This window comes from Oncorhynchus gorbuscha, unplaced genomic scaffold (genome assembly GCF_021184085.1).
Source record: "Oncorhynchus gorbuscha isolate QuinsamMale2020 ecotype Even-year unplaced genomic scaffold, OgorEven_v1.0 Un_scaffold_885, whole genome shotgun sequence".
NCBI classification, from domain to species: domain Eukaryota; kingdom Metazoa; phylum Chordata; class Actinopteri; order Salmoniformes; family Salmonidae; genus Oncorhynchus; species Oncorhynchus gorbuscha.
The window spans coordinates 100,619-124,818 of NW_025745862.1; the positions used below are offsets into that span (position 1 = coordinate 100,619).

At 44.7% G+C, this 24,200-nt stretch overlaps 1 protein-coding gene across 1 annotated transcript; it reads left to right on the forward strand.

Annotated features, from left to right (window-relative positions):
- The first annotated feature begins 502 nt into the window (after window positions 1-502).
- On the forward strand, window positions 503-18,497 carry LOC124020705 (transient receptor potential cation channel subfamily M member 5-like). The gene is made up of 11 exons (XM_046335955.1): window positions 503-583; window positions 10,734-10,801; window positions 10,928-11,093; window positions 12,726-12,906; window positions 13,212-13,378; window positions 13,564-13,741; window positions 14,668-14,732; window positions 17,120-17,305; window positions 17,419-17,518; window positions 17,797-17,915; window positions 18,192-18,497. The coding sequence occupies exons 1-11, from the start codon at window positions 557-559 to the stop codon at window positions 18,495-18,497; spliced, it is 1,563 nt and encodes a 520-aa protein (XP_046191911.1). The 5' UTR covers window positions 503-556.
- The last annotated feature ends 5,703 nt before the right edge of the window (window positions 18,498-24,200 follow it).

Sequence of the window (24,200 nt, forward strand, 5' to 3'; positions counted from 1 at the left end):
TCAGTTATTGTATTATATCAGTTATCAGTTATTGTATTATATCAGTTATCAGTTATTGTATTATATCAGTTATTGTATTATTTCAGTTATCAGTTATTGTATTATTTCAGTTATTGTATTATTTCAGTTATCAGTTATTGTATTATTTCAGTTATCAGTTATTGTATTATATCAGTTATTGTATTATATCAGTTATTGTATTATATCAGTTATCAGTTATCAGTTATTGTATTATATCAGTTATCAGTTATTGTATTATATCAGTTATCAGTTATTGTATTATTTCAGTTATCAGTTGCTGTATTCTAGCCCATTGAATCATTCCCTGTAGTGTAGCCATGTGTATCACATTGTTCTGATGGGACTCCTGTACAGGTGCACTGGTGGTGCAGATAATGACGCAAAGATAATGGAGCTCATTGGAGACTGTGATTGGTCAGAGGAAGGCCAGGGCGTGGCTTACCTACCTGCGGCTTCCTGGAGTCTCCAAACCTCACTTTCCCCAGGACAGAGATCGCTGACTGGAGTGAAGCTGACTGCACATTAGACCACAGCGATGCCAGAGAGACAAGACACGCCTCTGGTAAGTAACTATGTTAGTGGCTGTAAGTGGATCATATTTTATGAGGCACTGTTGAACCGGTTGACCAAACTCTCCAACGTGTCTGTTGATTTGTCATCATGTTTTAATGTATTTTTAATTTGAGTGTGCAGGCACTATTCTATATGTATGTCTGTGATAAAGTGTTCAGCTTTTAAGAATCACTGACATTTATTTGGTTCTTGGAAATATTATTTCACAACCTGTTACAGAGATGACAAATGGTATATTTTTACAGTTTGGATGCACTACAGATTTATACTTTGTGATTTGTAGACATGTAGTCATATGATTCATGGTGTAATGTGGCTCTCACTAGTGGAACGTCACTACGGATATTATCTGTAGTATATAATCATAGAATATAATCAAGTGCTATATTTACTTTTTGAAAAGTCTTGAAATGCCACTTGGAATATGGTTCCTGTCAGTGGACCCAGTCTGATGGTTAACACATCTTACAGTGACCATGGCTTTCATTCCTGTTGGGGGTTTAAACAGTGATACTCAAATAGCTGTGGGACAAATTCAGGTTTAATTCAACATTTCCTGTGGGCCTTAACATACATGACTAGTTTTAGAAGGAAAGTCAACAGGACTCTACCTTCCAAATATGCTTCATTATTAAAGTGGTAGAACACTTGAGCTCATAGAAAAATCAGCATTCATTTGTAAACACGTTAACCCACTGTTCCAGACAGTTAACCCACTGTTCCTAGACCAGTTAACCCACTGTTCCTAGACCAGTTAACCCACTGTTCCTAGACCAGTTAACCCACTGTTCCTAGACCAGTTAACCCACTGTTCCTAGACCAGTTAACCCAATGTTCCTAGACCAGTTAACCCACTGTTCCTAGACCAGTTAACCCACTGTTCCTAGACCAGTTAACCCACTGTTCCTAGACCAGTTAACCCACTGTTCCTAGACCAGTTAACCCACTGTTCCTAGACCAGTTAACCCACTGTTCCTAGACCAGTTAACCCACTGTTCCTAGACCAGTTAACCCACTGTTCCTAGACCAGTTAACCCACTGTTCCTAGACCAGTTAACCCACTGTTCCTAGACCAGTTAACCCACTGTTCCTAGACCAGTTAACCCACTGTTCCTAGACCAGTTAACCCACTGTTCCTAGACCAGTTAACCCACTGTTCCTAGATCAGTTAACCCACTGTTCCTAGACCAGTTAACCCACTGTTCCTAGACCAGTTAACCCACTGTTCCTAGACCAGTTAACCCACTGTTCCTAGACCAGTTAACCCACTGTTCCTAGACCAGTTAACCCAATGTTCCTAGACCAGTTAACCCATTGTTCCTAGACCAGTTAACCCACTGTTCCTAGACCAGTTAACCCACTGTTCCTAGACCAGTTAATCCACTGTTCCTAGACCAGTTAACCCACTGTTCCTAGACCAGTTAACCCACTGTTCCTAGACCAGTTAACCCACTGTTCCTAGACCAGTTAACCCACTGTTCCTAGACCAGTTAACCCACTGTTCCTAGACCAGTTAACCCACTGTTCCTAGACCAGTTAACCCACTGTTCCTAGACCCCACTGTTCCTAGACCCCACTGTTCCTAGACCAGTTAACCCACTGTTCCTAGACCAGTTAACCCACTGTTCCTAGACCAGTTAACCCACTGTTCCTAGACCAGTTAACCCACTGTTCCTAGACCAGTTAACCCACTGTTCCTAGACCAGTTAACCCACTGTTCCTAGACCAGTTAACCCACTGTTCCTAGACCAGTTAACCCACTGTTCCTAGACCAGTTAACCCAATGTTCCTAGACCAGTTAACCCACTGTTCCTAGACCAGTTAACCCACTGTTCCTAGACCAGTTAACCCACTGTTCCTAGTTAACCCACTGTTCCTAGACCAGTTAATCCACTGTTCCAAGACCAGTTAACCCACTGTTCCTAGACCAGTTAACCCACTGTTCCTAGACCAGTTAACCCACTGTTCCTAGACCAGTTAACCCACTGTTCCTAGACCAGTTAACCCACTGTTCCTAGACCAGTTAACCCACTGTTCCTAGACCCCACTGTTCCTAGACCCCACTGTTCCTAGACCAGTTAACCCACTGTTCCTAGACCAGTTAACCCACTGTTCCTAGACCAGTTAACCCACTGTTCCTAGACCAGTTAACCCACTGTTCCTAGACCAGTTAACCCACTGTTCCTAGACCAGTTAACCCACTGTTCCTAGACCAGTTAACCCACTGTTCCTAGACCAGTTAACCCAATGTTCCTAGACCAGTTAACCCACTGTTCCTAGACCAGTTAACCCACTGTTCCTAGACCAGTTAACCCACTGTTCCTTGCCCAGTTAACCCACTGTTCCTAGACCAGTTAATCCACTGTTCCAAGACCAGTTAACCCACTGTTCCTAGACCAGTTAACCCACTGTTCCTAGACCAGTTAACCCACTGTTCCTAGACCAGTTAACCCACTGTTCCTAGACCAGTTAACCCACTGTTCCTAGACCAGTTAACCCAATGTTGTGTTAACCTAGACCAGTTAACCCACTGTTCCTAGACCAGTTAACCCACTGTTCCTAGACCAGTTAATCCACTGTTCCTAGACCAGTTAACCCACTGTTCCTAGACCAGTTAACCCACTGTTCCTAGACCAGTTAACCCACTGTTCCTAGACCAGTTAACCCACTGTTCCTAGACCAGTTAACCCACTGTTTGAGACCAGTTAACCCACTGTTCCTAGACCAGTTAACCCACTGTTCCTAGACCAGTTAACCCACTGTTCCTAGACCAGTTCCTAGACCCCACTGTTCCTAGACCAGTTAACCCACTGTTCCTAGACCAGTTAACCCACTGTTCCTAGACCAGTTAACCCACTGTTCCTAGACCAGTTAACCCACTGTTCCTAGGCCAGTTAACCCGCTGAGACCAGTTAACCCAATGTTCCTAGACCAGTTAACAGTTAACCTGTTCCTAGACCAGTTAACCCACTGTTCCTAGACCAGTTAACCCACTGTTCCTAGACCAGTTAACCCACTGTTCCTAGACCAGTTAACCCACTGTTCCTAGACCAGTTAACCCACTGTTCTAGGCATTAACCCACTGTTCCTAGACCAGTTAACCCACTGTTCCTAGACCAGTTAACCTACTGTTCCTAGACCAGTTAACCCACTGTTCCTAGACCAGTTAACCCACTGTTCCTAGACCAGTTAACCCACTGTTCCTAGACCAGTTAACCTCTGTTCTAGACCAGTTAACCTACTGTTCCTAGACCAGTTAACCCAGTTCCTAGACCAGTTAACCCACTGTTCCTAGACCCCCTGTTCCTAGACCCCACTTTCCTAGACCAGTTAACCCACTGTTCCTAGACCAGTTAACCTACTGTTCCTAGACCAGTTAACCTACTGTTCCTAGACCAGTTAACCTACTGTTCCTAGACCAGTTAACCTACTGTTCCTAGACCAGTTAACCTACTGTTCCTAGGCTGTCATTGAAAAAAAATGTTCTTAACTGAATAAAGGTCACATAAAAAACATCCTGAGACTGTAGAGTTGGTTGAAGTTACCTCGTCAAACTATTGGCCTCATTATTTGAGTGATAACAGCCCACGAATGTAGTGGAGCAGAAATCACAATACAGGACACAGGAAACAGGCACACTGACTCAAGCCTGCATGCCTCTATACTGAGGAGCATACCATACACATATACAAACAGGCACACTGACTCAAGCCTGCATGCCTCTATACTGAGGAGCATACCATACACATATACAAACAGGCACACTGACTCAAGCCTGCATGCCTCTATACTGAGGAGCATACCATACACATATACAAACAGGCACACTGACTCAAGCCTGCATGCCTCTAACTGAGGAGCATACCATACACGTATACAAACAGGCACCCACGTATCCCCCTCCACCTCACACACACCCTCTTCACTTGTTGTCACTTGAACTCTTCCTGACCTTGCATGCAAATGTTATGTTTGCATGGACAATGGTCCTTTCCCCTCACACAGTCCCTCCTGCCCCACATTCAAATGAGACCAGACTCACTTTTACATAAAAAAGTGATTGTGACAAACTGCACGCCATCAGTACGTCTTAATCCTCTACTGCACATCGGTGCCCTCAGACAACACAACACCGTTTGGTAGCTTACTTTGTGTTGCCTAGGCAACGTTGTGCCATACCTCTACTTTGTTGTGTTGCCTAGGGCAACGTTGTGCCATACCTCTACTTTGTTGTGTTGCCTAGGGCAACGTTGTGCCATACCTCTACGTTGTTGTGATGCCTAGGGCAACGTTGTAATACCTCTACTTTGTTGTGTTGCCGAGGGCAACGTTGTGCCATACCTCTACTTTGTTGTGTTGCCTAGGGCAACGTTGTGCCATACCTCTACTTTGTTGTGTTGCCTAGGGCAACGTTGTGCCATACCTCTACTTTGTTGTGTTGCCTAGGGCAACGTTGTGCCATACCTCTACTTTGTTGTGTTGCCTAGGGCAACGTTGTGCCATACCTCTACTTTGTTGTGTTGCCTAGGGCAACGTTGTAGCCATACCTCTACTTTGTTGTGTTGCCTAGGGCAACGTTGTGCCATACCTCTACTTTGTTGTGTTGCCGAGGGCAACATTGTACCATACCTCTACTTTGTTGTGTTGCCTAGGGCAACGTTGTGCCATACCTCTACGTTGTTGTGTTGCCTAGGCAACGTTGTACCATACCTCTACTTTGTTGTGTTGCCTAGGGCAACTTTGTGCCATACCTCTACTTTGTTGTGTTGCCTAGGGCAACGTTGTGCCATACCTCTACGTTGTTGTGTTGCCTAGGGCAACGTTGTACCATACCTCTACTTTGTTGTGTTGCCTAGGGCAACTTTGTGCCATACCTCTACTTTGTTGTGTTGCCTAGGGCAACGTTGTGCCATACCTCTACTTTGTTGTGTTGCCTAGGGCAACGTTGTGCCATACCTCTACTTTGTTGTGTTGCCTAGGGCAACGTTGTGCCATACCTCTACTTTGTTGTGTTGCCTAGGCAACGTTGTGCCATACCTCTACGTTGTTGTGTTGCCTAGGGCAACGTTGTACCATACCTCTACTTTGTTGTGTTGCCTAGGGCAACGTTGTGCCATACCTCTACTTTGTTGTGTTGCCTAGGGCAACGTTGTGCCATACCTCTACTTTGTTATGTTGCCTAGGGCAACGTTGTCAGTTTGGCTACTTTTCAGGGCAATATCATGCTCAATGAAAGATTTGATGTAAAATGATGGGCTTGGTCAATATCATACATAACCTCTGATAGTGAGGACAGTGACCGAGAGGAAGACTGGATCCCAGAATCAGGTTTGAGAAGCAGTGAAATACTAGTTTGAAATACTTTTGGGGTGAAATATGAAATATTTTGAGGTGAAAAACCTAAATGTTTACAGTAGAGGATAAAATGAGTTGGGGGGTGGATCTTTGCCCATAACCTGTCCAAACTATTGGCCATGATCCAATACATTTTACTGAGTGGCCCAGTGATGCCAAATACGGTAACAAGCTGAAGCTGCTTGTTGTTGCTGTGAGCCATGAGCCTCGAATCTCTTCCCATTTCTGATGATCATCTTCTACCAGGCATCCCAGGCAAATGAGCACCGTCAAGTAATGTTGACTCAGATGCAAATTCTTAATCGCTGCCAGAAGGAGACAAATCTTTTATGGTTCTTTTCCAGCAGTCTAGTCTCATCTGACAACCAACCCTCTGCTCTTTCTAGGGTAGAATATAGGTTAAATGCAGCAGTCTAGTCTCATCTGACAGCCAACCCTCAGCTCTTCCTAGGGAAGAATATAGGTTAAATGTAGCAGTCTAATCTCATCTGACAGCCAACCCTCAGCCCTGAGCTGAGTGGCATCCATCGATTGAGAAGAAAAATAAAAGCCAACTAACTCCTTTCAGTTACATGGAGCAACTTTTCTGGTATCCAACATCGCATCCAATGAGGTTGTTACGTGCCTCTTAAGAGGAGGGAGGTGCAGGAGTCAGGAGCAGGAGAGCAAGGAAGTCCCAGTAGCACAATCGTTTATTAGAAGTCCCAACTCAATGACAACAGGTGGAGGAACAAGCCCAAACGTTTTGCCACTCCTAATTACAGTCCAAAACGGTACAACGACCCTGAGAAAGAAAACCCCGTGGCTCAAACACGCACTCCTAACAGAGCAAACACGCACCCCTAACAGAGCAAACACACACCTCTAACAGAGCAAACACGCACCCCTAACAGAGCAAACACGCACCCCTAACAGAGCAAACACACACCCCTAACAGAGCAAACACGCACCCTAACAGAACAAACACACACCCCTAACAGAACAAACACGCACCCCTAACAGAGCAAACACACACCCCTAACAGAGCAAACACGCACCTCTAACAGAGCAAACACGCACCCCAACAGAACAAACACGCACCCCTAACAGAACAAACACACACCCCTAACAGAACAAACACGACCCCTAACAGAGCAAACACGCACTCTAACAGAACAAACACACACCCCATAACAGAGCAAACACACACCTCTAACAGAGCAAACACGCACCCCTAACAGAGCAAACACGCACCCCTAACAGAGCAAACACACACTCTAACAGAGCAAACACCTGCACCCCTAACAGAGCAAACACACACCCCTAACAGAACAAACACACACTCTAACAGAACAAACACACCCCTAACAGAACAAACACACCCCTAACAGAACAAACACGCACCTAACAGAACAAACACGCACCCCTAATAGAACAAACACACACCCCTAACAGAACAAACACACCCCTAACAGAACAAACACGCACCCCTAACAGAACAAACACACACCCCTAACAGAGCAAACACACCCCTAACAGAACAAACACACCCCTAACAGAACAAACACGCACCTAACAGAACAAACACGCACCCCTAACAGAACAAACACACACCCCTAACAGAACAAACACACCCCTAACAGAACAAACACGCACCCCTAACAGAACAAACACACACCCCTAACAGAACAAACACACACCCCTAACAGAACAAACACGCACCCTAACAGAGCAAACACACACCTCTAACAGAGCAAACACGCACCCCTAACAGAGCAAACACGCACCCCTAACAGAACAAACACACACCCCTAACAGAACAAACACACACCCCTAACAGAACAAACAGACACCTCTAACAGAGCAAACACACCCTAACAGAACAAACACACACCCCTAACAGAACAAACACACACCCCTAACAGAACAAACACGCACCTCTAACAGAGCAAACACACCCCTAACAGAACAAACACACCCCTAACAGAGCAAACACACCCCTAACAGAACAAACACAACCCCTAACAGAACAAACACACACCTCTAACAGAACAAACACGCACCCTAACAGAACAAACACACCCTAACAGAACAAACACACCCATCAACAGAACAAACACACCCCTAACAGAACAAACACACCCTCTAACAGAACAAACACACCAACAGAACAAACACACCCCTAACAGAACAAACACACCTCTAACAGAACAAACACACCCTCAACAGAACAAACAGACCCCTAACAGAACAAACGCACCCTAACAGAGCAAACACACACCCCTAACAGAACAAAGAGTGACCCCCAACAGAGCAAACACGCACCCCTAACAGAACAAACACACACCCCTAACAGAGCACACACACACCCCTAACAGAACAAACACGCACCCCTAACAGAACAAACACACACCCCTAACAGAACAAACACACACCCCTAACAGAGCAAACACACACCCTAACAGAACAAACACACACCCCTGGAGCAAACACACACCTCTCACAGAACAAACAGAGTGACCCCTAACAGAACAGACAAACCCTTAACAGAACAAACACACCCTCTAACAGAACAAACACGGTACCCCTAACAGAGCAACAACAGCGAATATTCCCTCACAAAGACAGCAGGCAGCGAGGTTAATAAATCCCCGTATTAAACTAATAGGACACAGGTGTAAAGAAAAAACAGACAGACACAAACCAATGGATCAACAGCAGCTAGTAGACCGGTACTGAGGTCTACCGCTTGAGCTCCGCCCGAACAGGGAGAGGACTGCCACCTTCTAGTAGGCCGGCGAGATGCCTCCGAGCTCCGCCATCAACAGGGAGAGGAGCCACCTTCTAAGGCCGGCTACGATGCCCGCACGAGCTCCATCAACAGGAGAGGACCTTCTAGTAGGCCGGCTACGCCGCCGAGATGCTCCGCCCGAACAGGGAACAGCCACCTTCTAGTGACCGGCTACGAGGTCTAAGCTCCGCCCGAACAGGGAGAGGAGCCACCTTCTACCTGGCCGGCAACAGCAGAGCTCCGCCCGAACAGGGAGAGGAGCTACTCTCTAGTAGATGCTCGACGACCGCCTCACACCTTTGAGCTCCGCCCGTGAACAGGGAGAGGAGCCACCTTCTTAGGCCGATGCCGTCGACCGCCTGCTCCGCCCGAACAGGGAGAGGACTGGTTCTAGTAGGCCGGCTAAACCGCCGAGATCCGCCCGAACAGGGTCATCAAGCCAGCAGAGGTTAACCTCTCCTCCTCTCCCTGTCCATCTAACTCCCTCTGATAACATCCTGTCTCATTTCATTCACATCCTTATAAGAGCTGTTCTATTAAGGTACATAGTGCAGCAGTTACATTTGCCTTTGATTATAGTTGGTACAAATGTCAAATAAATATATTTAGATTTGTTTAACACTTTTTGGATACTACATGATTCCATATGTGTTATTTCATAGTTTTGATGTCTTCAAATTCTATAATGAAGATGCCTTAAACCCCTTGAATGAGTCAGTGTGTCCAAACGTTTGACTGGTACTGTAGGTCTAAACTCTTGGAGATGCCTCACACCTGTCATCAACAGCAGAGTGACTGGTACTGTAGGTCTAAGCTCTTGGAGATGCCTCACACCTGTCATCAACAGCAGAGTGACTGGTACTGTAGGTCTAAACTCTTGGAGATGCCTCACACCTGTCATCAACAGCAGAGTGACTGGTACTGTAGGTCTAAACTCTTGGAGATGCCTCACACCTGTCATCAACAGCAGAGTGACTGGTACTGTAGGTCTAAACTCTTGGAGATGCCTCACACCTGTCATCAACAGCAGAGTGACTGGTACTGTAGGTCTAAACTCTTGGAGATGCCTCACACCTGTCATCAACAGCAGAGTGACTGGTACTGTAGGTCTAAACTCTTGGAGATGCCTCACACCTGTCATCAACAGCAGAGTGACTGGTACTGTAGGTCTAAACTCTTGGAGATGCCTCACACCTGTCATCAACAGCAGAGTGACTGGTACTGTAGGTCTAAACTCTTGGAGATGCCTCACACCTGTCATCAACAGCAGAGTGACTGGTACTGTAGGTCTAAACTCTTGGAGATGCCTCACACCTGTCATCAACAGCAGAGTGACTGGTACTGTAGGTCTAAACTCTTGGAGATGCCTCACACCTGTCATCAACAGCAGAGTGACTGGTACTGTAGGTCTAAACTCTTGGAGATGCCTCACACCTGTCATCAACAGCAGAGTGACTGGTACTGTAGGTCTAAGCTCTTGGAGATGCCTCACACCTGTCATCAACAGCAGAGTGACTGGTACTGTAGGTCTAAACTCTTGGAGATGCCTCACACCTGTCATCAACAGCAGAGTGACTGGTACTGTAGGTCTAAACTCTTGGAGATGCCTCACACCTGTCATCATCAGCAGAGTGACTGGTACTGTAGGTCTAAACTCTTGGAGATGCCTCACACCTGTCATCAACAGCAGAGTGACTGGTACTGTAGGTCTAAACCTTTGGAGATGCCTCACACCTGTCATCATCAGCAGAGTGACTGGTACTGTAGGTCTAAGCTCTTGGATATGCCTCACACCTGTCATCAACAGCAGAGTGACTGGTACTGTAGGTCTAAACTCTTGGAGATGCCTCACACCTGTCATCAACAGCAGAGTGACTGGTACTGTAGGTCTAAACTCTTGGATATGCCTCACACCTGTCATCAGCAGCAGAGTGACTGTTGAATGATTCTGGGTTAGATTTACCTGGCTGTGGGGTAAAAGTCATGTTGTGCACTATGGGTGCTGTGTCTATAGGGGGCGCTACCGCTGCAGAGACGATGCCCACGATGCGGGGATGTACTGGAGTGGTCACGGGAGCAAAGGTAGGAGTGGTTTGTGTTTGTTTGTTTGTTTGTCATAGTGGATTGTGAATGACCGGACTGTAAATACATTGTTTCTATGTGTATAATGTGTATTCTGTATGTATTAATGTGTCTGTGCCGTGGCAGTGCTCTGTTGGCCTGCCGTTGCTACTCTCAGCTGGACGAGGCTGTGGAGAGTGTGGCTGAAGGCCGAGGCCGGGGTGCTACCAGAGGGGACAAGGAGAGGGGTCACTGGGCTGAAGGACGAGTGGGGGACATTGACTTCACTGGCACCAGTAGGACAAGGGGAAAGGTAACAATGTTACAACCACAAGGCAACACTGTTACAACCACAAGGTAACACTGTTACAACCACAAGACAACACTTACAACCACAAGACAACACTGTTACAACCACAAGACAACACTGTTACAACCACAAGGTAACACTGTTACAACCACAAGGTAACACTGTTACAACCACAAAGCAACACTGTTACAACCACAAGACAACACTGTTACAACCACAAGGTAACACTGTTACAACCACAAGGTAACACTGTTACAACCACAAGGCAACACTGTTACAACCACAAGACAACACTGTTACAACCACAAGGCAACACTGTTACAACCACAAGGCAACACTGTTACAACCACAAGACAACACTGTTACAACCACAAGGTAACACTGTTACAACCACAAGACAACACTGTTACAACCACAAGACAACACTGTTACAACCACAAGGTAACACTGTTACAACCACAAGGCAACACTGTTACAACCACAAGGCAACACTGTTACAACCACAAGACAACACTGTTACAACCACAAGGTAACACTGTTACAACCACAAGGCAACACTGTTACAACCACAAGACAACACTGTTACAACCACAAGGCAACACTGTTACAACCACAAGACAACACTGTTACAACCACAAGGTAACACTGTTACAACCACAAGGTGCTATAACCAGATGGTAACACTGTTACAACCACAAGGTGCTATAACCAGATGGCAACACTGTTACAACCACAAGGTGCTATAACCAGATGGTGACACTGTTACAACCACAAGGTGCTATAACCAGATGGCAACACTGTTACAACCACAAGGCAACACTGTTACAACCACAAGGTGCTATAACCAGATGGCAACACTGTTACAACCACAATGCAACACTGTTACAACCACAAGGTGCTATAACCAGATGGCAACACTGTTACAACCACAGTTGGAAATTGTTCCGTACCACCATCCATTTTGGTCCTATCTAAGAGAGTTCAGTGATCACAAACTGTGGTCCGGGAGTGATACATTTCAGTATGTGCAGGACTGTGTTCCATTTCAGTATGTGCAGGACTGTGTTCCATTTCAGTATGTGCTGGACTGTGTTCCATTTCAGTATGTGGAGGACTGTGTTCCATTTCAGTATGTGCTGGACTGTGTTCCATTTCAGTATGTGCAGGACTGTGTTCCATTTCAGTATGTGCAGGACTGTGTTCCATTTCAGTATGTGCAGGACTGTGTTCCATTTCAGTATGTGCAGGACTGTGTTCCATTTCAGTATGTGCTGGACTGTGTTCCATTTCAGTATGTGCAGGACTGTGTTCCATTTCAGTATGTGCAGGACTGTGTTCCATTTCAGTATGTGCAGGACTGTGTTCCATTTCAGTATGTGCAGGACTGTGTTCCATTTCAGTATGTGCAGGACTGTGTTCCATCTCAGCACTAACATGGCCTGAATTATCAAAACAATGCAGATTGATAATTAATGCATATTCTCATTCAGTCATTTCAGTTTAAGTTATCCATGTTTCTCTTCATTTTTCAAAACTATTTCAAGTCAAGAAAGATATGAAATAAATATGAAAGAGGACCTGTTCCTTGACAATGTACATCTCTCAGTAAATACCACACTGTGCTTCTCTGTCCAGTTTGTGAGGGTTCACAGCTCCACAGATCCAGTGTTAATCTACCAGATGCTGACAGAGCAGTGGGGACTAGCCCCTCCACACCTGGTGGTGGCTCTGGTGGGGGGAGACGAGCTGGCTCAGATGAAACCCTGGCTCAGGGACACCGTGAGGAAAGGACTGGTCAAGGCTGCTCAGAGCACAGGTGGGACACGCGCACACATGCATACACACACACACGCACGCACGCACGCACGCACGCACGCATGCACGCACGCACGCACGCACACACACACACACACACACACACACACACACACACACACACACACACACACACACACACACACACACACACACACACACACACACACACACACACACACACATTCACTTTTGTTTTTACAAAGATATCCTTGGGCAGCATTAAATCAGCCAATGGGCCACGTTGAGTTCCCTGCTCTAAAATGAGCATGTTGGACAAAGTGAGATGATGTCTCTACCTCACAGGTGCCTGGATCCTGACCAACGGGCTTCGCTTCGGCATCACCAAGCACCTGGGCCAGGCTGTCCGTGACCACTCTCTGGCCAGCACCTCCTCTAAGGTCAAGGTGGTGGCCATCGGCATCGCTCCCTGGAACATGATCCACAACAGAGACGCTCTGCTTGCTGCTAAGGTCTCCATACACATCCATGCAGAAGATCATATAAGTTCAGAGTAGATGTTGATTACATTTAACATGTGATTAGACTAGACAACGAGGTCACAGTAAAACGTCTGTGTGTCTGTGTGTGAGTTGCTGAGTTGCTGTTACGCGCTCCTCTGAAATCTGTTCTCTGACCGACGTGTCTCCTCCTGCAGCCAGACCAGCCTGCCGTGGTGGAGCCCCAGGACCTGTCCCATGGGGCGGTGTACTCCCTGGACTGCAACCACTCCCACTTTGTCCTGGTTGAGGAGGACCCTCAGCGCCCCGGGGCCACCAGCGAAATGAGGGTCAAGCTGCTCAAGCATATCTCCCTGCAGCGCACCGGTTATGGAGGTGAACCTACTTCAACTTAAACATACTTACTCTTTTTTAACCTTTATTTAACTAGGCAAGTCAGTTAAGAACAAATTCTTATTTACAATGACTGTCTACCAGGGAGCAGTGGGTTAACTGTCTTGTTCAGGGGCAGACATTTTTTACCTTGTCAGCTCGGGGATTAGATCCAGCAACCTTTTGGTTACTGGCCCAACGCTCCAACCACTAGGCTACCTGCTGGTTACTGGCCCAACGCTCCAACCACTAGGCTACCTGCTGGTTACTGGCCCAACGCTCCAACCACTAGGCTACCTGCTGGTTACTGGCCCAACGCTCCAACCACTAGGCTACCTGCTGGTTACTGGCCCAATGCTCCAGCCACTAGGTTACCTGCTGGTTACTGGCCCAACGCTCCAACCACTAGGCTACCTGCTGGTTACTGGCCCAACGCTCCAACCACTAGGCTTCCTGCTGGTTACTGGCCCAACACTCCAACCACTAGGCTACCTGCTGGTTACTGGCCCAACGCTCCAACCACTAGGCTTCCTGCTGGTTACTGGCCCAACACTCCAACCACTAGGCTACCTGCTGGTTACTGGCCCAACGCTCCAACCACTAGGCTACCTGCTGGTTACTGGCCCAACGCTCTAACCACTAGGCTACCTGCTGGTTACTGGCCCAACGCTCCAACCACTAGGCTACCTGCTGGTTACTGGCCCAACGCTCCAACCACTAGGCTACCTGCTGGTTACTGGCCCAACGCACCAACCACTAGGCTACCTGCCCCCTTCCCCCCAACTTATTTGAAGGTTGTTAATGTTTACTGTGCGTCATATTTGACACAGCACACTTGTATTTCTTCAGGAAGAATGCTTCTTTTTGACTTTAATGAGTGGTTTTAAGGAATCAACCAGGGCCCTTGTTGACATTCTGCATCGCTACAGGTGCAGGCAGCTTTGAGATCCCAGTGCTGTGTCTCCTGGTGCATGGAGAACCTCGGATCCTACAGGTTTGTCACATTTTGGGGAAAATATTAGTTTTCCATTAATTCAACTTTTCAGTATAATGTGTTATTATATTACTTGACATAAGCATGTATGAACGTGTATACATTTCATATGACGAGGCCTATTATATATTATGTTGCCACAGCAACATTTCAATGGATCCAAAGTGTCTATTTAGTCAGAATCATACTGTAGCTGTGTTACCATAGTTTCTATATTGCTGCGTGAATTACCAGCACACCATACTGCGTTATACTGTAGCTGTGTTACCATAGTTTCTATATTGCTGTGTGAATTACCAGCACACCATACTGCGTTATACTGTAGCTGTGTTACCATAGTTTCTATATTGCTGTGTGAATTACCAAAACATCATACTGCGTTATACTGTAGCTGTGTTACCATAGTTTCTATATTGCTGCGTGAATTACCAGCACATCATACTGCGTTATACTGTAGCTGTGTTACCATAGTTTCTATATTGCTGTGTGAATTACCAAAACATCATACTGCGTTATACTGTAGCTGTGTTACCATAGTTTCTATATTGCTGCGTGAATTACCAGCACATCATACTGCGTTATACTGTAGCTGTGTTACCATAGTTTCTATATTGCTGTGTGAATTACCAAAACATCATACTGTGTTATACTGTAGCTGTGTTACCATAGTTTCTATATTGCTGCGTGAATTACCAGCACATCATACTGCGTTATACTGTAGCTGTGTTACCACAGTTACTATATTGCTGCGTGAATTACCAGCACATCATACTGCGTTATACTGTAGCTGTGTTGCCATAGTTTCTATATTGCTGCGTGAATTACCAGCACATCATACTGCGTTATACTGTAGCTGTGTTACCATAGTTTCTATATTGCTGTGTGAATTACCAGCACATCATACTGCGTTATACTGTAGCTGTGTTACCATAGTTTCTATATTGCTGTGTGAATTACCAAAACATCATACTGCGTTATACTGTAGCTGTGTTACCATAGTTTCTATATTGCTTCGTGAATTACCAGCACATCATACTGCGTTATACTGTAGCTGTGTTACCATAGTTTCTATATTGCTGCGTGAATTACCAGCACATCATACTGCGTTATACTGTAGCTGTGTTACCATAGTTTCTATATTGCTGCGTGAATTACCAGCACATCATACTGCGTTATACTGTAGCTGTGTTACCATAGTTTCTATATTGCTGTGTGAATTACCAAAACATCATACTGCGTTATACTGTAGCTGTGTTACCATAGTTTCTATATTGCTGCGTGAATTACCAGCACATCATACTGCGTTATACTGTAGCTGTGTTACCATAGTTTCTATATTGCTGCGTGAATTACCAGCACATCATACTGCGTTATACTGTAGCTGTGTTACCATAGTTTCTATATTGCTGCGTGAATTACCAGCACATCATACTGCGTTATACTGTAGCTGTGTTACCATAGTTTCTATATTGCTGCGTGAATTACCAGCACATCATACTGCGTTATACTGTAGCTGTGTTACCATAGTTTCTATATTGCTGTGTGAATTACCAAAACATCATACTGCGTTATACTGTAGCTGTGTTACCATAGTTTCTATATTGCTTCGTGAATTACCAGCACATCATACTGCGTTATACTGTAGCTGTGTTACCATAGTTTCTATATTGCTGCGTGAATTACCAGAACATCATACTGCGTTATACTGTAGCTGTGTTACCATAGTTTCTATATTGCTGCGTGAATTACCAGCACATCATACTGCGTTATACTGTAGCTGTGTTACCATAGTTTCTATATTGCTGCGTGAATTACCAGCACATCATACTGCGTTATACTGTAGCTGTGTTACCATAGTTTCTATATTGCTGTGTGAATTACCAAAACATCATACTGCGTTATACTGTAGCTGTGTTACCATAGTTTCTATATTGCTGCGTGAATTACCAGCACATCATACTGCGTTATACTGTAGCTGTGTTACCACAGTTACTATATTGCTGCGTGAATTACCAGCACATCATACTGTGTTATACTGTAGCTGTGTTGCCATAGTTTCTATATTGCTGCGTGAATTACCAGCACATCATACTGCGTTATACTGTAGCTGTGTTACCATAGTTTCTATATTGCTGCGTGAATTACCAGCACATCATACTGCGTTATACTGTAGCTGTGTTACCACAGTTACTATATTGCTGCGTGAATTACCAGCACATCATACTGCGTTATACTGTAGCTGTGTTGCCATAGTTTCTATATTGCTGCGTGAATTACCAGCACATCATACTGCGTTATACTGTAGCTGTGTTACCATAGTTTCTATATTGCTGTGTGTGCTGTGTGTGCTGTTTGGGTAAGCATACTTCCTCTGTCTCTGGGTACAGAGGATGTATAAGGGCATAGGGAACGCCATGCCCTGGCTGATACTGGCGGGGTCGGGGGGCGTGGCCCACATCCTGGTCACGCTGATGAACCGGGGCTGCTGGGACATGGACAGCGTGCAGGAGCTCCTGCTAGACACCTTTCCCAGCGTGCACCACAGCACTGACATCACTAACTGGACCAAGCTGGTAAGGAGCATAGAGAGAGAGCAGAGAGAGAGAGCAGAGCGAGAGAGCAGAGTGAGAGAGCAGAGTGAGAGAGCAGAGAGAGGTTGAATGACTGACTTCCTCCTGATCTTCAGATCCAGAAGATACTGGACAACGGCCACCTCCTGACAGTTCATGACCCCGAGCAGGAGAGCTCTGAGCTGGACACAGTCATCCTCAAAGCTTTGGTCAAAGGTACTGGATGGAATGTTTCTACTGCGGCTGACAGCACTTACATCAATCCTAAAAAGGGCTTGTATAGAAGCAGATGAAAGATATCCATCAAAAGATCAATACATTTACAATTATGCTCCATATAAAAAGGTTTGAGGAGTTACTGGAAGCCATCGTCAACATAGAAAAGAAATACGCTCATTCTGTTTTTGATGGATATCAACTATCTTTCTGAACGGGGGTTAACCCATAACCTTTGAACCCTAACATCTAACCTTTGCCCTGTGTGCGGCATGCAGCCTGTAAGAGCCAGAGTCAGGAAGCTCAGGACTTCCTGGATGAGCTGAAGTTGGCGGTGGCCTGGAACCGGGTGGACATCGCTAAGAGCCACATCTTCAATGGGGATGTGGAGTGGACGGTGAGAATGAAAGACAGCATGAGATGTCCCTCCTTCATTCATTCTCTCTCTCCTATTGGTCCTAAATATTGTACTGCTAGTGCTGATTATTGTTTATGTAATATATTTGCTGCCACATCAAGGATCATTAAAAATGTATCTTACCTTAGTATAATAACGGAATGTAAAAAGCCTATATGCAGGATAAATATTGCTTAGTAAAACAGAATATTGGAATTGTATTGGTAGTTTACTACAAAGTTAGTAATATATAGCACTATCTACTGACCCTCGCAGGCAGGTGACCTGGAGGAGGTGATGATGGACGCACTGGTCAATGACAAGCCCGACTTTGTGCGTCTATTTGTGGACAACGGCGTGTGTCTGGGCGAGTTCCTGACCTACGGCCGCCTGCAGGAGCTCTACTGCTCCGTGTCAGAGAAGAGCCTCCTTCATCTCCTCCTCCTGAAGAAGCACCAGGAGAAACAGCTCCTACTGAAGGCTACACGGACCCCTGGACCCCCTCACGACCACCACAAGGCCGAGTCCGGGGACCGGAAGGCCCGAAAGACTTCACCCTGCATGAGGTGTCCAAAGTGCTGAAAGACTTCCTGCACGACTCGTGTAAAGGCTTCTATCAGAAGCTGCCCACGAATCACAGTGGGTACTGGGATCAGATAGCTCTTCCCTGGACCACAGATAGTTCCTCATGGACGCACAGATAGTTCCTCATGGATCACAGATAGTTTATGGATCACAGATAGTTCATGAATAGTTCCTCATGGATCAGATAGTTCCTCATAGTTCCTCATGGACCACAGATAGTTCCTCATGGATCACAGATAGTTCCTCATGGATCATGGATCACAGATAGATAGTTCCTCATGGATCACAGATAGTTCCTCATCACAGATAGTTCCTCATCACAGATAGTTCCTCATGAATCACAGATAGTTCCTCATGGATGGATGGATCACAGATAGTTCCTCATGGACCACAGATAGTTCATGGATCACAGATAGTTCCTCATGGATCACAGATAGTTCCTCATGGATCACAGATAGTTCCTCATGGATCACAGATAGTTCCTCATGGATCACAGATAGTTCCTCATGGATCACAGATAGTTCCTCATGGATCACAGATAGTTCCTCATGGATCACAGATAGTTCCTCATGGATCACAGATAGTTCCTCATGGATCACAGATAGTTCCTCATGGATCCTCATGGATCACAGATAGTTCCTCATGGATCACAGATAGTTCCTCATGGATCACAGATAGTTCCATCATGGATGGATCACAGATAGTTCCTCATGGATCACAGATAGTTCCTCAGGGATCACAGATAGTTCCTCATGGATCACAGATAGTTCCTCATGGATCACAGATAGTTCCTCATGGATCACAGATAGTTCCTCATGGATCACAGATAGTTCCTCATGGAAGATAGTTCCTCATGGATCACAGATAGTTCCTCATGGATCACAGCTGAATGCAGAATTGTGTCTGGAGAAAAGAAAACCTCACAGATTCCAAGGCTTTTCTGAAGAACCGATTGCAACCATGTCAAGATGTCCAGCAGAGACACGTTTTTCTCTGCATTTCTATGTGTCTGTCAGAGTTCACTCTTCTTCATCCTTAAGTGTGTGTGTCTCACTGTGTGTGTGTGTTGTCTCCAGGAGAAGACAGGCAAGAAGGCAGGCCGTCTCTTTAACAACCAGAAGAGCCTTGCTGAGTTGGAGGAACGCTGTGAGCACCCCTGGAGGGACCTGTTCCTCTGGGCTGTTCTCCAGAACCGGCAGCAGATGGCTAACTACTTCTGGGCCATGGTCAGTCCCCTCCCTCCCAGAGAGTTAGTTCTGTTCTCCAGGAGGATTATTCAAATGAAGGTCAAGCCCAGTAGCTAGTGTAGGTTTTATTGCTGGCCAGTGTCAATACAGGCAGTTTAAAAGATAATGTAGATATCATCAGTATGGTGTTGAGCAGGGTGGTGGTGAGAGGGAGTTTAGTACCAAACATACACACTTACTGTACATTAAGACATTTACAGCCAGACAGACACATACACACGCACACACTGACTCTCACTCTCACTCTCACTCTCTCTCTCTCTCAAATCAATTCAAAGGGCTTTATTGGCATGGGAAACATGTTTACTTATCCAAAGCAAATGGAATAGACAATAAACAAAAGCAAAATAAACAAGGGAAACATTAGTGTACATTACACTCACAAAAGGGTGGTTCGTCTCTCTCTCTTTCTCTCTCTCTCTCTCCCTCTCTCCCTCTCTCGCTCTCTCTCTCTCTCTCTCTCTCTCTCTCTCTCTCTCTCTCTCTCTCTCTCTTCTCTATTCTCTCTCGCTATTCTCCCTCTGTATCCCCCTTCTATTTATCTGTCTCTCTCTCTCTCTCTATTCTCTATTCCCTCTCTGTACCCCCCCCACCGTCTCTCTGTCTCTCTCATTTCAATTCAAAGGGCTTTATTGATATGGGAAACATGTTTACATTGCCAAAGCAAATGGAATAGACAATAAACAAAAGGGAAATGAACAAGGGAAACATTAGTGAACATTACACTCACAAAAGGATGGTCAGTCTCTCTCTCAATTTCAATTCAAATCAAAGGGCTTTATTGTGATGAGAAACATACAGTTTAAATCGGAAGTTTACATACACTTAGGTTAGAGCCATTAAAACTTGTTTTACAACCACTCCACAAATATCTCGTTTACAAACTATTGTTTTGGCAAGTCGGTTAGGACATCTACTGTTTTATGGTTTTAGAAGCTTCTGGTAGGCTAATTGACATCATTTGAGTCAATTGGAGGTGTACCTGTGGATGTATTTCAAGGTACAAAAGTATCTACAGTGGGGCAAAAAAGTATTTAGTCAGCCACCAATTGTGCAAGTTCTCCCACTTAAAAAGATGAGAGAGGCCTGTAATTTTCAACTATGACAGACAAAATGAGAAGAAAAAAAATCCAGAAAATCACATTGTAGGATTTTTTATGAATTTATTTGCAAATTATGGTGGAAAATTTTTTGCCCCACTGTATATCCATTGTAAAAACGAGTCCTATATCGACATAACCTGAAAGGCTGCTCAGCAAGGAAGAAGCAATTGCCCCAAAACCGCCACAAAAAAGCCAGACTACTGTTTGCAACAGCACATGGGGACAAAGATTGTACTTTTTGGAGAAATTTCCTCTGGTCTGATGAAACAAAAATATAACTTTTTGGCCATAATGACCATCGTTATGTTTGGAGGGAAAAGAGGGAGGCTTGCAAGCCGAAGAATACCATCCCAACCGTGAAGCACAGGGGTGGCAGCATCATGTTGTGGGGGTGCTTTGCTGCAGGAGGGATTGGTGCACTTCACAAAATAGATGGCATCATGAGGAAGGAAAATTATGTGGATATATTGAAGCAACATCTCAAGACATCAGTCAGGAAGTTAAAGCTTGGTCGCAAATGGATCTTCCAAATGGCCAATGACCCCAAGCATACTTCTAAAGTTGTGGCAAAATGGCTTAAGGACAACAAAGTCAATGTATTGGAGTGGCCATCACAAAGCCCTGACCTCAATCCCACAGAACATTTGTGGACAGAACTGAGAAAGCGTGTGCGAGCAAGGAGGCCTTCAAACCTGACTCAGTTGCACCAGCTCTGTCAGAAGGAATGGACCAAAATTTAAATTCCCAACTTACTGTGGGAAGCTTGTGAAAGGCTACCTGAAATTAAACAATTTAAAGGCAATGCTACCAAATACTAATTGAGTGTATGTAAACTTCTGACCCACTGGGAAGGTGATGAAATAAATAAAAGCTGAAATAAATAATTCTCTCTTCTATTATTTTGCCATTTCACATTCTTAAAATAAAGTGGAGATCCTAACTGACCTAAGAGAGGGAATTTGTACCAGCATTAAATGTCAGGAATTGTGAAAAACTGAGTTTAAATGTATTTGGCTAAGGTGTATGTAAACTTCCAACTTCAACTGTATGTTTACATTGCCAAAGCAAGTGGAATAGATATTAAACAATAAAACACAGTAAACATTACACTCACAAAAGCTCTAAAGGAATAGAGACATTTCAAATGTCATAGTATGTCTATATTGTAACGGTTTTCCTCCTCTTCTGACGAGGAGCATGAAGGATCGGACCAATGTGCAGCGTGGTAAGTGTTCATGTTATTTTATTGGAACAGAAACACTAAACAAAATAACAAAGTGAAACGAAACAGTCCTGTAAGGTGCAGCAACACAAAACAGAAAACAACTACCCACAACCCATAGTGGGAAAACAGGCTGCCTAAGTATGGTTCTCAATCAGAGACAACGATTGACAGCTGCCCCTGATTGGGAACCATACCAGGCCAAAAGCAGAAATACAAAACATAGAACAAAAACATAGAATGCCCACCCCAAATCACGCCCTGACCAAACTAAAATATAGACATAAAAAAGGAACTACGGTCAGGACGTGACATATATACAGTGTTGTAACGATGTGCAAATAGTTAAAGTGCAAACAGGAAAATAAATACACATGAATATTAAGGGAAAATAAATCAACATAAATACAGGTTGTATTTACAATGGTGTTTGTTCTTCACTGGTTGCCCTTTTCTTGCGGAAACAGGTCACAAATCTCGCTGCTGTGATGCACACTGATATTTCACCCAATAGATATAGGAGTTTTTCAAATTTGGATTTGTTTTTCAAATTCTTTGTGGGTCTGTGTAACCCAAAGGGAAATATGTGTCTTTAATATGGTCAGACATTTGGCAGGAGGTTAGGAAGTGCAGCTCAGTTTGCACCTAATTTTGTTGGCAGTGTGCAAATCGCCTGTCTTCTCTTGAGGGCCATGTCTTCCTATGGCGGCCTCTCTCAATAGCAAGGCTATGGTCACTGAGTCTGTACATAGTCAAAGCTTTCCTTAAGTTTGGGTCAGTCACAGTGATCAGGTATTCTGCCACTGTGTACTCTCTGTTTAGGGACAAATATATTTCTAATTTGATCTGTTTCTTTCCAATGTGAAAAGTAATTATGTTTTTGTTTTCTCATGATTTGGTTGGGTCTAATTGTGTTGCTGTCCTGGGGCTCTGTGGGGTCTGTTTGTGTTTGGGAACAGAGCCCCAGGACCAGCTTGATTAGGGGACTCTTCTCCAGGTTCATCTTTCTGTAGGTGATGGCTTTGTTATGGAAGGTTTGTGAATAGCTCCATTTTAGGTGGTTGTAGAATTTAACGTCTCTTTTCTGGATTTTGATAATTAGTGGGTATCGGCCTAATTCTGCTCTGCATGCATTATTTGGTGTTTTACGTTGTTCACACAGGATATTTGTGCAGAATTCTGCACGCAGAGTTTCAATTTGGTATTTATCCCATTTTGCAAGTTCTTGGTTGGTGAGCAGACCTCAGACCTCACAACCATAAAGGGCAATGGGTTCTATAGCTGATTCAACTATTTTTTGCCAGATCCTAATTGATGTGTCGAATTTTATGTTCCAATTGATGGTGTAGGAGGCCCTTCTTGCCTTGTCTCTCAGATCGTTGTTACCTGTGGTGCTGATGTTTAGGCCAAGGTAGGTATAGTTTTTGTGTGCTCTAGGGCAATGGTGTCTAGATGGAATTTGTATTTGTGTTCCTGACAAATGGACCTTTTTGGAACACCATTATTTTTGTCTTACTGAAATTTACTGTCAGGACCCAAGTCTGACAGAATCTGTGCAGAAGATCTAGGTGCTGCTGTAGGCCCTCCTTGGTTGGGGACAGAAGCACCAGATCATCAGCAAACAGTAGACATTTGACTTCAGATTCTAGTAGGGTGAGGTTGGATGCTGCAGACTGTTCTAGTGCCCTCGCCAATTAAATTATATACATGTTGAAGAGGTGGGGCTCAAGCTGCATACCTATCTCACCACACGACCTGTGGAAAGAAGTGTGTTTTTTTGGACAATTTTAACCTCACACTTGTTATGTTTATACATGGATTTTATAATGTTGTATGTTTTCCCCCCAACACAGCTTTCCATCCATTTGTATAGCAGACCCTCGTGCCAAATTGAGTCAAAAGCCTTTTTGAAATCAACAAATCATGAGAAGACTTTGCCTTTGCCTTTGTTTTGATTTGTTTATTTGTCAATTAGGGTGTGTAGGTTGACTACGTGGTCTGTCGTACGGTCATTTGTTAAAAAGGCAATTTGATATTTGCTCAGTATATTGTTTTCACGGAGGAAATGTACAAGTCTGCTGTTAATGATAATGCAGAGGATTTTCCCGAGGTTGCTGTTGACACAAAT

Excerpts from the sequence above, each read along its gene's own strand:
- LOC124020705 (XM_046335955.1), top strand. The coding sequence starts at position 557 with ATGCCAGAGAGACAAGACACGCCTCTG. Across the intron at positions 13,742-14,667 it reads GCAGCGCACCGGTTATGGAG|GTGCAGGCAGCTTTGAGATC; the intron begins GTGAACCTACTT and ends GCATCGCTACAG. Across the intron at positions 17,306-17,418 it reads TCACTAACTGGACCAAGCTG|ATCCAGAAGATACTGGACAA; the intron begins GTAAGGAGCATA and ends CCTGATCTTCAG.